General features: G+C 51.4%; 1 protein-coding gene across 1 annotated transcript in view; it reads right to left on the bottom strand.

Annotated features, from left to right (window-relative positions):
* The window catches only part of MUC16 (mucin 16, cell surface associated), a gene marked incomplete in the record, with an annotated part of 203,838 nt that overhangs the window by 168,372 nt on the left and 20,706 nt on the right, over positions 1–14,760 (bottom strand). The window contains 6 exon segments of the mRNA XM_074301797.1: positions 73–177; positions 726–3,491; positions 4,112–4,213; positions 5,876–8,425; positions 10,394–10,486; positions 11,278–11,451. Coding sequence (XP_074157898.1) covers positions 73–177; positions 726–3,491; positions 4,112–4,213; positions 5,876–8,425; positions 10,394–10,486; positions 11,278–11,451 — 5,790 coding nt within the window.

Here is a 14,760-nt window from a genome sequence, read left to right on the forward strand (position 1 = left end):
TACCCCCAAAGCAGAAAACTGAATAGAAGAGGATGATTGTCCCCCATTGTAAGCAGAGGGCTGAGTTCTTACCTGCCACAGTGGCTGGCGAGGTGGGTACTATGGGCTCACTAGCAGGAGATCTGGGACCTACAGAATCTGCGCTCTGGGTACTGGAACTTAGGCTCTCTCCGATTCCTGGAAAAGAGCAAGTCAGTCAATTCCCCACCAACAAGCATTGAGGGACCACGTCCCCTAGCTCAGGCACCTCTGAGACCTGTTAGCAAGAAAGACTCTGAGGGCCTGCTGAGGCTTTGATGGGTCTTCACTATGCATTGCAAGGATCACGCCTTCCCTTCCAGACACTCCCCAAATCCATTCTACCTCCTTCACAAGCCAGCTGACCTCAATGAGAAGAGGCAATTTCCTCACAGAGAACAAGGAGCAATTGAGCAATTCCATCTGACAAAGCTCACAAGGCTGCCCTCATCCACCAGGGGAAGAACCAAAGTTACCACTAGGAGGGAGAGTACTCAAGGGGGAGGAATCTTTCAAGAGGAGGAACTGCCAGAACAAGACATACCTCGGTTCTTCATCACAAGTGGCACCATAGAGCAGAAAGGGAGGAACCTCCCCCCTCCCCACTCCAAATGAATCCTCCACAAAGGGGAAGGAGGAGGTAAGGTCATGCTCATGTGGGGACGGGGCTGAGCTCAAAGCACCAGGGACTGAAACCCAGACAGTACCCGATGGGGAAGGGACGTCCACTGTCAGGCTGATCCCTGAGTGTGAAGGGAGAGATGTCAACGGGGGCTCCATGTCTCTTGTCCATGTTGTGAACGGCTCTGTTTTTCCCCCTTTGGTGGTGTTCTCTGCCTCTGTGGTGGTGGGAAAGGTCACAGGGGACCCAGAGGATGGGGCGATGCCAGGTGCAGAGCTCTTGGTCCCTGCTGTGGAGGGCATGGACTCAGCGGAGGAACCTGGCCTTGAGGGTGATAGGTCAGTAGTAGTCGCTGTGGCCTCTGAGGACTGGACAGACACAAGGCTGGTCCCTGGGGACGAGGAGCTGGCCAAGGTTCTGGTGTGTGGTGCCCTTGGGGGGCTGCTCCCAGAGCCAGAGGAAGGGGACTGGGAGCTAGCAGCTGAGGTGATGGAAACGCTGGTCAGGGGAGGGCTGAGACTGGACACACTCCACTCCTCCGTGGTGGACAGACCAGGGCGCGGGGGGTGGGACTTCTGCTCTGCAGACCCCAGGGACCCTGTTGCCGTGACCACTGGAGCAGCCGAAGTGGAAGATGTTTCTTCGCTGACATTCTCTGAGAAGGTGGACACAGCTCTGTCTGCATGGGTGACCAGCCCAGATCTTGAAATCTCTGGCATGAAGCTGGTGGGGCTCAAAGAAGCGGTCCCGGCCCAAGATGCTGCACTGGGCTCTGAGGTGGTCATGGGGGATGTGGCAGAAGGGCTGAGCCGTGTGCCCAGAGCAGGAGGAGAAGCTGAGCTGGCTCCTGCAGCCGGCCCGGGGGCCAATGGGGATGTGGTCTCCGTCATTGCTGGCAGGTCAGTGACACGTGGGGCTTCTGTACTTGGCCCAAGGGAAACCTCCTGCAGAAGCCGCCTTGTCCCTATGGTGGCAGTGTCCCCAGGGGAGACTGGGATGTCTCCTGAGCTGGTACGGGGCTCCTGACTCAGTCTCCCTTCAGTGCCCTCTCTTGTCACAGCAGCTGGGACATCCCTGGTGGAACCTTCCACTGGGGCAGTGGTCAAGGAAAGAAGGGAGGTGATCTCTGAGGCTGTGGCTGACAGCTCGTGGGCTCTGGTCCCCTTCCCCAGGGAGCTAACAGCCAGGGAAGCTGGACCTGGGGCTCCACTGCCAGGGTCTGAGAGTGTGGAACCTACAGGCAAGGAGGCAGTCACTGAGGCAGCTGCACTGGCCCCCCCTTCCCAGGTTGGGATCTCCACAGGTGAAGCTGAGGCAGGAGGGGTGGCCCTTCTCCCTGGGCTCTGGCTGCTGGGAGCCAGCTTTGTGCTTTCAGTACCTGGGACAGCAGAACTCCCAACATCCCCCATGGTGCTGGGCTCTGAGGGGGCTTCAGGGCTGGTGGGTGTGGGAGTCCAGAGCCAACCCAGGCTGGTGCTTAGCACCCCCATGGTGCCTTCAGCCGGGCCAGAAAACCATGAGACCGTTGCACCTTCCCCAGGATGAGCAGGAGGAGGAGGCTCACTAGGAGCAGAGGCTCCAGCTGTGGTCCTGAGCCTCAGCTGGGAGGAGGTCTCGGCCCCACCGACTGTCACAAGCACACTGGGGCTCGGGTCCCAGGAGGGAAGACCTGGTGTGACGGTGCTGGGCCCTGTAGTTGCATCAGGGACGTGTCTCAGTATGGAAGTCTTTGCAGAAAGCCGGGAGCTGGAGAAATCTACCGTGGACTCAGAACCTGCTGGACTGGGCTCATGCAGGAGGAAGGGGGAGGACTGTCCCCTGGTGCTGCTCTGTGTGGCCCCGTTGGGAGGGAAGCTTGCAAGAGAAGCTGCAGAACTGGCCCCCTCCTCAGGCGTGGGGGTCCCCAAAGCCGTCTCCCCAGTCATGCCCACAGGAATCCCAGAGGTCATTGATGCCGACGGGAGGAGCCGAGTGGGGGGAGAGCCCGTGCTGTGGCCCTTGTGTCCCTCACCAGGAGAGAAAGGGGAGGTCCTTGAATCAGGCCGGGTGGTCTCTAGGGTCTCCGTGGAAGGGCTGGGCTCTCCAGAAATGATCAGTGTTCCTGAGCCCGCTGGGGATGCAGGGACACCGCTGGACATGGAGGATCCTGTGCTCCCTGCCATGGCGGCTGTTCTGACTGCTCCTCCTGCCTCAGGGGAGGACAAATGACTCAGGGCAGTGAAGGGCGGCCCAGCTGAACTGGCTTCAAGCCCCGTGTCACTTTTCAGCCTCCCTGCCATTTTGGAAGTCCCCGTGCTCATTGGGACAGATATGTGGAACCTCTCTGTGCCTCTGCTAGAGGAGCCTGTGGGAGAAGCAGCCAGGGAAAGAGTGTGGCCGCTTGTTTGCCCTGAAGCAGAGAACTCGGGAGGGAAGGAGCTCCCTGCAGGACGCTCTGCAGGCTTGGTGCTCTCAGGGTCTCTTGCTGCTCTGGTGTCTGCACTAGGGCTGGCCGTGATGGAAAGGGGGGAAAGTGTCCCTTTGGAGCTGGAGGGGAGGGGAGCGCCAGAGCCTGGAACCGCCTGTGGCTTCCCCGGTGTAGGAGCCTGTGGCAGGGAGCCAATCACCACGGTCACAGTGGAAGAAGTCTCCAAGGACTCGGAGTCTTCTGCCACCGGAGAGGAAATGGAGGCCTTGGTGGTGTCCAGGTCTGGGCTCCCTGAGGCAGAGGCTGAGCCAGAAGCTGTCTCTACAGGCCCGGTCAATGCTGGGCTCCTGAATGTGGACGTTCCCGTGGAGGAGGCAATCACAGGGAGGCTGGTGGGCTCCGGGTCCTCTCCTCTCGCTGGGCTTCTGCTCAAGAATCCTGGGTCTGAAAGAGGGGATTGGTTGGCACAGGAGCTAGGCTCTAGTGGGCTAGCTGCAAATGACCCTGTAACCTTTTCCTCACTGTGTGGGAAGCACACTCCCTCCTAAAAATTTCCAAGCTGCACCCTTCACTCTCTCTTCCATGTTCATAATGACCCCTTCTCCAGAACAAGCACTTTCATCAGTAAGCTTCCCCACAGTGACTGAGCTCAGCTCCTCTGTGACACTGACATTCACTTACAGACTTCTATACCCTGGCAGTCGTATTCCCAGGCTTGTCCCGAGCCCTCTTCAATATATGCTCTCCTTCCCTTCTGAGCTGCACTGACCACTTCCTCCAGTCTACCTCTTTGGATGAACCAGGCCATGTCCTAAAACCACTTTTAGCAAAGCCCTGCACAACCATTTGCATCCCTCCATCCTCCAAAAGAAAGCAGTCCTTTTTTCCAGTCCAAGAAATAGCAAGTCAAAAACTTCCCACAAAGGAAGGAAAGAAGACACCTGCAGATGCTGCAAGAACCAAAAAGAGCACCGCAAATATCTATTACATGCAAAGCTCCCCCAAAGCAGCAAGCTGAGCACAGATTGTCCTTCACTGCCTGTAGAGGAGTGACTCTTACTGACCTGGAGTGATGGGCAGCAGGGCATCACTGGCTGGAGATCTGGGACCTTCTGTTGAGGGCAGCTCTGTAATGTGAGTACTGGGACCTTGCTTGCCACCAATTGCTGTAGAAATGGTAAGTCAGTCAATCCCTGTGACAACGAGCACCTCCTGAGCACTCACTCTAGTCAAGGCAGAGACCCCCGTCACTTAGGATGCAGCCTGAAATAAGGTCTCCCAGAGACTCCTACGTGTATCACCTTTGTCTTATCTCTCTGATCATTCCTAGCCTAGCCTAAGTTTCCCCTTCTCCTCGGACAAGTTGGGTTTAAGATGCTACTTAGCATCTTAAAAGATGATGTGCAGTTTTTGCCCAGAAGGAAAGCTCCTTGGGTGCTACGGCCACCAGGTTCCTCCTTTCAGGAGTTTTGAAGGAGAAAAGCTACCAAGAAGAGTAAAGGAGTCCCCAGATGTTGTGAACTCAGGCTATATCACACCTGAGCATTTTGCATGGTTCCTCTCATTGCCTCGGATAATTTAGGTCATTCTATCAGTCTAAGGCTTCTTCAGGGTCCAGACTCTCTGGTAGTGATTTGGGCAGTGTCTGTAGGCCAGAAGACGCTGCTAGAAACAGCCCAGATTTATCTGTGCACCTGGATGGAACAGCTGTACCCGGGCCTCCTTCTATGGCAGACAATCTTACTCATGGTTGTAAAAGGCTGCCCAGCTGATCTGGGCTTAGGCCTTGTCTGAGCCTCTGACTTCCCCGAGATGGTAGAAGTTTGTGTGTGTGTGTGTGTGTGTGTTTGGATTGAAATTGGGATTGAAAATATCTTTGTGATTTTGCTGTTGAAGGCTGTGTTAAAGAGACCAGTTATTTGGCTGCTTTCTAGATCTGTGCAGAAAGGGTCCCTTGAATTGCTGAAGCCAGCAGCCTGAGTGGAGGAAGAAGCAGAGGCTGTCTTTGGGGAGTCAGCTTCTCCCGGAATCTCCAACATTAAAAGTCCAGCATTGGATCCCATCACTGAGACCTTGGCGGGGGGGGGTTATGGATTCGCTGCTTACATGAGATTGCTCTGTGGCATCCCCTGACATTGTGCTCCTCTCAGAAAGGTCTGTGACTAGGAGGGGTTGGTTGGAACCTAGGGAAGGTTTGGGCTCAGGTATATATGCCCTGCTCTGAGTTTGGGTCCTTCCTTGGTGGAGACACTGGCAAATCTCTGTCTTAGGCTGTTCTTCAAGGCCTGGCATCTCTAAGTTGTTTCATGAGCCTGAGGCCCCTCTCTTACACCCATAGCCACTCATTTGTGATAACATGATGTCCCTTGGACTCTCATGAAGAGAGCCATCTGCTAAGGCCAAGAAATCCCCTAACCCGTATTAAGTCTCAAGGAATATGAGACAAGGTACAATGTGAATCTGTAGTACTCCCACAGTGGAACAGCTACAATGGCTGTAGCCACAATGGGAACATCTAGAACTCTTCCTCTCCAAATCACTGAATGTTACATAGTCTAGTTCCCGTTCTAAGGAACAAAATTGGGATCCCATAAAGAGGTAGCCCAATGCTTTGGGGAATTGCCAGTTTAGAATTAGAAAAAAATTAGAATTAAATTTAAAAATTAGAAAAAAAGAAAGGGAGAAGAGAGAAGAAGGGAGAGAAGGAAGGACAGAAGACGTCTCTCCTTTTCAGTGGTGTATCTCGCCCATCTTAGGGCAGAGCCCATCATGCCTCTCAAAGGACACAATAAGGTCCCTCTGGACAGGAAGCCAAAGTGGGAGCTTACTTGTAAGCAGGGTGGAGTGAGTAGGAGAGGGAACCCTCGGAGGGCTGCTCTCTTTCGATGTAATCTCTAAAAGGAGGTCCCGCGTCTCTGCTCGAGCCGATGTCTCTCCGGTCCCAATCTTGGACTCCAAAGTCACGGAAGCTTTGACTGCAGCTGTGGTTGGTAGCAGGGTGTGGGTGAGTGCCGTGTATGAGTTTGTACTGGACTTTCCAGGAGGACTTATCCTGAAGCTGGTACTGGCGTCAGTAGAGAGGTTGGTCTCAGAGGATAATGGGCTCATGTTTGTATGTGGAGCACTGAGGGACTTGTGGGATTCTACCACCGAAGAGCTGGTGGAGGTCAAACTTTGGTATGACCAGGTTCTGCGGGGGGTGGTGCTCACCCCTCCTTCAAAAACTTTTGTATAGAAGGAATCAGTGAATTCTGAGCCCGTCTCTATGTCTGCTGTTCCTCCCTTAGCAAGGGGGGTTATTGAGGACTCACTTGCACTTTTCTGTGTTTTTCCTCGACTGGCAAAAATTGAGCTTGTTGATGCCTGTTCATCTGAGGCTATTGTAGATGGACCAGCATCTTTGCTGGTCTGGGCCTTGGGTGTGGTGTTGGATGAGCTGGAGGGCCCGTGGACAGCCCTGGAATAGGCAGTCTTTTCTGTACTCAAAGAGGCCATTCCCTCAGTCCAGGGAATGGATGGAGGGTCCAAGGAGCTGGAGCGTGGACTCCGAATGGCCGGAGATGTTTCTGGCAGCTCAGAGAAGGTGCCAGCTGTCTTTGCTGTCTTATCTTCAGCTGTCTGTTCTGTGACTGCCACCGTCGAGCCTGTGCTTCCTCCAATAGCCATTGGGGCATCACTCATGGCAATAGGAGGCAGAGGAGAGGAGCCCAACTCAGGACTTGCCTCGGACTTTGACCTCTCTGGAGTTGGAGATGTGGTTTTCAACAGGGTTGAAGTAGGCTGTATCCATGTGACCTTGGGGCTTGTTCCTGCTCCTCCACCAAAAACTTTGGTGTACAAGGAATCAACTGGAGTAGACAACAGTGTGGAAACTGAGTGGGGAGTCTCCCCAGTGATTGTATCTTCTGTTGGGGTGTCTGAAGGGGAAGTAGAGGAAACTGTCCCAAGTGTACTAGTCTCCAGCAGAGGGCTGGAACTTGGAGCAACAGTGGTTTTAAGTGGGGAATGAAAAAGGTCTTCATGTCTTGTGGTCACTTGGATAGATGTCTCATCTGGTGCAGAGGTTCCGCCCAAAGGTGAGATGGTCCCTGTAGGTGCCCTAGACTCAAGGCTCCCCACAGTGGTGGCTCCAGATCCCAGGAAACTGATGACTCGGTCAGGAGTGGTGATCCCCATGGGGGCAGCAGTTGGAGAAAGAGCTTCTTTCACTTCTGCTCCATTATTGACAACAGATGCCAATGTGTCCATAGATAGAAAGGATGTGGGGGGAGATGTCGAGTAGCCCCACTCCTCTGACTTGGAGACTCCAAAAGACAAGTCTGTCTCAGAGCTGGGTCTTCTGGTAGAACTCGTCATGAGACTGATTCTGACTTCAGTAGAATCAGAGGACTCTGGGAATGAGAGCAAGCTAGTCTCTGAGAATGAAGTTCTGCCTGCTGTGCCTGCTTCAACCACTCGAGTGGCTCCGGAGGTCACATTTAGACTTTTCAGTGTTTTTTCGCTGGTGACAAGAATTGGGCTAGTGGACTCCTGATTGTCTGAGACCTCCGTGGGGACAGTAAATGGAGCGTCTTTGCTGGTCTGTGTCTTGGTTGTGGTGTCAAATGAGCTCGAGGGCCTGTGGACGGCCTTGGAATAGAAAGTCTTTTCTACACTTAAAGAGGTCTCTCTCTCAGTCCAGGGAATAGATGGAGAGTCCAAGGAGCTCGGGTGTGGACTTTGAATGGTATGAGATGTTTCTTCAGGCTTAGAGAAGGTGCTGGATGTCATCACCACCATACCCTCAGTAGCTGTTTTTATAAATGGCACAGTTATGCCTGTGTCTCCTCCAACAGCTGTTGGGACATCACTCATGGCAATGGGAGACAGGGTAGAGGAACTCAGCTCACTTCTTGCCTGGGACTTTGACCTCTCTGGGGTTGGAGACGTAGTTTTCATCAGGGTTGAAGTAGGTTGTATCCATGTGACTTTGGGACTTGTTCCCATTCCTCCACCAAAAACTTTACTGTACAAGGAATCAACTGGAGTAGACAATGTTGAGGGAACTGGTTGACTGATCTCTCCAGTGATCATACCTGCAGTTGGGGTGGCTGCAGGGAGGATAGAGGAAACTGTCTCAGGGAGAATAGAGGAAACTGTCCCAAGTGTGCTAATCTCTAAGGGGGGACTGGAACCTGGAGCAACAGTGGGCTTTAGTGAGGTATGAGAAATGTCTTCATGTCTTGTGATCACTTGGGTAGATGTTTCAGTTGGCACAGGGGCTTCTGTGGGTGCCCCAGACCCATGGCTGCTCGTAGAGATGGACTCAGAGATGTTGGTTGGCTGAGGAGTGGCTGAGCCAGGATCTGTCTCCCCACTCACTGTCTCCACTGAGGTCTCTGGAAAAAAAGGACCCAATCTTTCTCAGGGAGCTAGAGAGTTCCCAAGTTTCCTGCTTACAGAAACTATAGTCAGAGTACTACCTGCCACTCTACCCTGGGTAGCTGATTGATTGGGAAGAGTAGAAGGATGGTGATAGGAGGGCTATCGGAATCATGAGCAACTCCTCCCTCCCCAATGCTAGCTGCTGGCCTTCTAACTGTACCCACCAGACTCTACCTCTTTCTACCATCCCAACAGAATTTAAGCTCTTATTTTTTTCTCTTCAGTTCTGAGCCCAGTGCTATATATACATTTAGCAGGTATTGGGTAAATGTTTATTGTTGGATTGATTGTTTTCCCTGAAACAAACTCCTTTTGGATCTGGATTCAAAACTCAGCTATTGGCAGAGATTCCAAACATGGCAGCTTTACACCTGGCATGCCAAGGATCTCTGCCCACTGGAATATTGGTTCCAATGCCCTCTTATCTCTACCTTCACCTTTTACTAACTAGACTTTAACCTTACTTTCAAATCCCAAAATAAACCTCTTTTATCAATGGAAGGAAGGAAGGAAGGAAGGAAGGAAGGAAGGAAGGAAGGAAGGAAGGAAGGAAGGAAGGAAGGAAGGAAGGAAGGAAGGAAGGAAGGAAGGAAGGAAGGAAGGAAGGAAGGAAGGAAGGAAGGAAGGAAGGAAGGAAGGAAGGAAGGAAGGAAGGAAGGAAGGAAGGAAAGAAGGGAGGAAAGAAGGGAGGAAGGAAAGAAGGGAGGAAGGAAGGAAGGAAAGAAGGGAGGGAGGAAGGAAGGAAGGAAAGAAGGGAGGAAGGAAAGAAGGGAGGGAGGAAGGAAGGGAGGAAGGAAGGGAGGGAGGAAGGAAGGGAGGGAGGAAGGAAGGAAGGGAGGAAGGAAGGAAGGGAGGAAGGAAGGGAGGGAGGAAGGAAGGGAGGGAGGAAGGAAGGAAGGGAGGAAGGAAGGAAGGGAGGAAGGAAGGAAGGAAGGAAGGAAGGAAGGAAGGAAGGAAGGAAGGAAGGAAGGAAGGAAGGAAGGAAGGAAGGAAGGAAAGAAAACTCAGCTATTGCTACTTGCTACCCACCTAATCTTGGACATGTCCCTTTAATCTCTCTGTTTCCTTGTCTGTAAAGTGAGGGATTGGATTCAGTAACCTCTAAGATCTCTTTTAACTCCAAATTTCTATCTATTATAATGCTGTGAGCAGTCTTAGGGCTCAATGCTACCTTTCGAGATGTCATGCTGATTTAAGAATTGTTACTTTGTAAACTTTGCAAGAGTCACTAAGATACAAGATAGTTTAAATCTTGAAGCTTAGCTGCAGTTCCACATAGTTCCACTAGGAATTAATGATGGGAGAGAATGCCATAGTAGGTCAGACTCCATCCATGTTCTCCAAAGTTGATTGGGAGATTTCCAGAGAAAGATCAGGTGGTATCTTTAGGAGTTGACTAGTGGCTTCCAGTTTGAGTTTTTAAAAAGGCATTTAAAAGCACCAGACTCTGAGGTGATATGGCCTATTATAATTTACAAACCTGTCCATCCCAATAAAATTCCAGGCAATCTGGGGGGAAGGGAGGGGGGGAGAAGGAGGGGGAAAATTGGAACAAAAGCCTTGGCAATTGTCAATGTTGTAAAATTACCCATGCTTATATCTTGTAATTAAATAGCTATAATAATAAAAATGAATACATAAATAAAATAAAAAATAAAAATAAAAAATTCCAGGCAAGTAGACAAGTAGAAGGAAGAGGAGGAAAATAAAATGTGAGCCCAGAAAAAAAAAGAAAAAAAAAACACTTGTTCTGATCTGATTAGTCTGAGTAAGGGATGGAATAAGGAAGCAGGCCTTCAGCAAATCCATTCACTTCTCTGACACTCAGATGCTATATTGATGATTAGCTGGCCTTGAGAATACCTTCCAGCTCTGGAATGAGCTCTTTCTATATTAACAACAGAATGAAAACTGCTACTTACCCAGAGGATTGGAGGTGTTCACAGGTTCTAAAAAGTCATTTGTTGGTTTGGTTATACCCAAATGACCCAGGGTATCTATGGAGGGTACTGTGCCTGCAGAATAGAATGAGGAAAGATACCAGGCTCAGTCATGTCAAACAAATGAAGAAGGTTGTGGAGGAAAATACACAATCCTTAATTCTAAACATATGTTGTATACCTAGAACACGTAATATTACTTTCATTGGTTCCAGGATATTTTGTCTTCAAAGTTCTAGCCTGTCAATGGACAATACCATATTTTTGGGATCTAAACCCAAATAAATAAATAAATAAAATCCCATTTTTGGGAAAGGACAAGAAAGGACAGGCAATTTTCATTTTATTTATTTGTTTGCTGAGGCAATCGGGGTTAAGTGACTTGCCCTGGGTCACAAAGCTAGTAAGTATTAAGTGTTTGAGATCTGAACTCAGGTCCTGACTTCAGGGTAGGTTCTCTATCCACTGCACCACCTAGCTGTCCCCGGAAAGGTAATATTTTAAAGCAGGATTCATAAAGCATTCACCACAAAGTGGACCTGGAGAATTGTCTTTTTTTGTAGCTCTAACCTCACAGGGCACAGCCCACTAACACTTTCCATGTCCTCCATCAGGCTCCCCAAAGGGAAGAAGGCACTGATAGTGATATCATTAATAACAGCAAGCTTTATATAGCCCTTCAAGTTCTGCAAAGCATTTTACATGTCATGTGTTCCAATAGCCTGTGAGTCATGATGGTAGGTGACATTACAGATCAGGAAACAAGGCAGAGGATCACAGAGCTGTCTGCAGCAGAATTTGAACTCAATGCTTCCTGGCTCCCAAGTGCTAAGCTCTTTCCACCACACCCCACAGTGGTTACTTACTTATAAGGAGGGTGGGGTTGGCTGGAACAGTAGAATCTGTTCCTGCTTCAGAAACACTGTTCTCTGTGGCTGGGGTCTCAAGGGAAGATGAGGCTGTTGTCTCTACTGCACGTGTCTTGTCCATCAGAAGAGTGGTCACTAGTTTGGATGTTTCCAATGAACCCTTTTCTGAACCTGTAACACAACACAAAACAACACGTGTTCATGTAATGTTTAGAATTTGCCAAGTTTTTTACACATGTCATGTACACCCTCTGAAGCAGGTTATTTTTGTCCCCACTTTACTGATGAAGAAACTGAAGCGAATAGAATAAGTGACTTGACTATAGCTGCCCAGCTAGTAAGCATCAAAGGTGAGATTTTAACCCAAGTTTTCCTGACACTGGGTTGAGTGCTCTATCCAATACACTGCACTGCCTCTGCTTCAGTGATATTGTCCTTGCAGCCCCATCTTTACTCCCCCTACCATAAAGGAGCAGGGTCATGGGGGCTGCACTGGTCCAGGATGCAGGGGCAGTGAAGGCTGGGCTTAGATGCACTGGGGGGTCCCCAGGTACAGATCCCCAAGGGAAGGTACAGACTCACCAAAAGTGGTGACAACCAGGACAGGGGAGCTCCTGGGGGTTCCTGTCCCTGACTTTGTATCTAGGCTGATGGAAGATGGGGTCTTCCACAGGGGTGAGGTCCAAGTTATAGAAAGGCTGGTCCCTAAGCCTGGGTCCAGAGAGGGTGTGCTCTCCCCTAGAGACCTTTGGGCACCTGCTCCTGTTGCCAGTGCTGTGAGACCAGACAGCATTGTGGGAGGAGAGGCTACTGAGCCAGAGGCAGCTGCAGGTGTCAAGCTAGTTGTCAGTGTCTGCTCTGGGGAGCTAGACGCCTCACTGGCCTCCTCACTACCAGTAGGGTCACGTCCTATAAAGGCTAAAGAGGTCAGGCTTAGAGTGGTCACTGCTGAGCCACTGGTGGTGGCAGGGGTGGGACTTGCAGAGAAAGCCACTGGAGGGCTCTCTCCAACAGCATTGGCCAAGGCGCCTCTGGCCGTAGCTAGAGCAGATGAGGTGGTCAGAGGGAAAGCTGAGCTGACCTCTGGGCTCTCAGGAGCCGTAGAGTTAAGAGATGTGGCAGCTGAACCTGGCTGGGGGGTCACATTGTCTAAGGAGGACAGAATTTCCAGGAAGGAGGTCAGGTGTGGGGCTCCTGCATGTGGGAGATCAGGATGGTGAGCAGTCGGAATAAATTCTCTGAGTTGGCTCCCAGATCTCAGGTGTGAGCTCTCCATCCCGGGGCCAGGTAAACCCAGCTCCCCATCCCTGGGAGGAGCTCCCGATGAGACTGCAGGGGTTGGTACAATGAGGCTCTCTGCCACAGGGAGGGCAGCACCTGCAGTACTCATGGTGACTTGAGCTGTGGTTGAGGACCTTGGGGTGGCAGGGCTCTCTCCAGGGTTAACCACTAGGCTGCTGGTACTGGAGACATCAAGTGCAGTGGTTAGTGCCAAAGATGAGTGGGTCCTTGTTGCCAGGTTGGCCTCCTGAGCAGCTACAGTGTACTTTAGGTTGGTGTTGCTGACTGAGCCTCCCTTATGCCTTTCAGTAGGGCTGATCCAGAAGCCAGCTCCACTCTGAGTTGAGAGGGAAGTCCCGGGGGAGTCACTATTCCTTAAGTCCAGGTTGCTGCTGCCCGCTGTACTGCCCACTCGAGGGTTCATTGATGGCAAATTTGGATTTGACCATCTGGTTCTCACCATGGTCAACCCTCCAGTAGTGGCCAAAACTCCCGTAGAGCTAGTAGCCTGCTCAGAAGCTGTGGTCTCTGTGGAACAAGAGGATGGGGAGGGAGCTTCCTCCTCCTGTACTTCAGAGAGATCCATGGCAGACACCATGGTGGAGGATGCCGGGGCAGACACGGAGTATCGCTGGGTCTCTGTGAAGTTGGTTCTTTCAAACCAAGGAGTAGCCAGATGCACTTCAGAGCTGGGATGCAACAGCTGAGGTATTTCTGTGAACTCAAAGTAAGAACTAAGCCAGGGGGCGCTCCTCCCCAAGGGGTCTGCAGATGGGCCGGCTCTCTGCAGAGCAGGGCAGGTGTCCAGCCTCTCCGCCACAGAGGGTGAGACCAGGGTCAGGGTGGAAGCTGAGGCCCTGCCTGGGACTTTCATGGAGTGGAACTGTGTTCTTGCTTGTGTCTTCCAACCAGAGAGCATCCCTCCGGGTGTTGAGTCAAAAGGTGTGACTAATGGACTGGGGCCTACATCCTCGAGGTCTGAGCCTGTTGAGGCTTCTGAAGAGGATGCGGTTGGGAGGTCAACTAGGCCAGTCTCTGCCCCCGTATTTGGAAGGTCAGGAAGACACACAACATCTGCCATTTCACCGGTAGGGGTCAGAAAGGAACTTTCATCTCCAAGGACATCAGAATCCGTCTCCCTGGCCACAGGAAGGAGCTCCAGTGAGGGTGATGGAGTAAGGGGCTCTGGACAAGGAGGGCTGGTGTCAGAGGCAGTCATGGTGACAATTGTGGCTTCTGACATTCTAGGAGGCCAAGAGTCATCTCCAGGAACAAGTTGAGGCTCCTCAGCTGCTTCTCTGGTTGGTTCCTGGGGCAGAAATGTCTTTGCTCCGATGCTCGCCCTTGACACAGTACGGCTTAGAGTCTTACACTCTGCTCCAAGGCTGGTCCTTGAGGTGGAATACATGAGTGTCTTATACACGGCTGATTCTAGGATGGCCCCTCTATCTGGACTTGTCTTCAGGTCAATGTTTGGACCAATAGGATCAGCTGTCTCAGAGAAACTAGTACTAGCTTCTAAAAATGGACCATGACCCCCTTCACCTTCCTGAGCCTCTGCGTCGCTCAGGGAAGCCAGATTTGAACTTGACTCTGTGACACCAGTGGAGAAGGCTTCTTTGGTTGGTTTCTCAGAAATAGTTGCCTGCTCGGGAACGGTAGTCTCTAAGGATTCAATAGTGGCAAGAGAAGCAACTTCTATCGTTTTTCCTCTAGCCATGGAAGTGGATATTGTGGTGTCTATAGAGACAGAGCGGTTCATCGCCTCAAGATCTTCAAGAGAGATTGGGATTTTGGACCAAGAAGTGGCCGGACGTGCTGCGGGCAGGCTGGTGTGTCGGCAGGTCATCCTGGGCACTGCCCATGGCATCTCACTATCAGGCATGGTTTCTGTGTAGGGCACTGAGGTATCCCTCACGATAGTGAGAGGCAGGGCAGCCGGGAGGGGCTCTGTTTCTGCTTGGGCAGACGGCGTCTCTGGGGTGGCGATAAAAATGGCAGATAACGGAGGAGAATTTGTTCCTGTGGCTTTGGCTAAGTGGGTCTCAGGAGCTGGGTAGGAAGTATCCTCAGGGGATGTCTCCCTCAGAGTTGAGTCAGAAGGAATTGCCAATGGGCTTTGTCCCTCAGTTTCATAGTCTGAAAACGCTAAAATTTCAGAAGAGGAAGTGGTCAGGAGAGTGGCCATACTAGCCTCAG

This window comes from Sminthopsis crassicaudata, chromosome 1 (assembly GCF_048593235.1).
Source record: "Sminthopsis crassicaudata isolate SCR6 chromosome 1, ASM4859323v1, whole genome shotgun sequence".
NCBI lineage: Eukaryota > Metazoa > Chordata > Mammalia > Dasyuromorphia > Dasyuridae > Sminthopsis > Sminthopsis crassicaudata.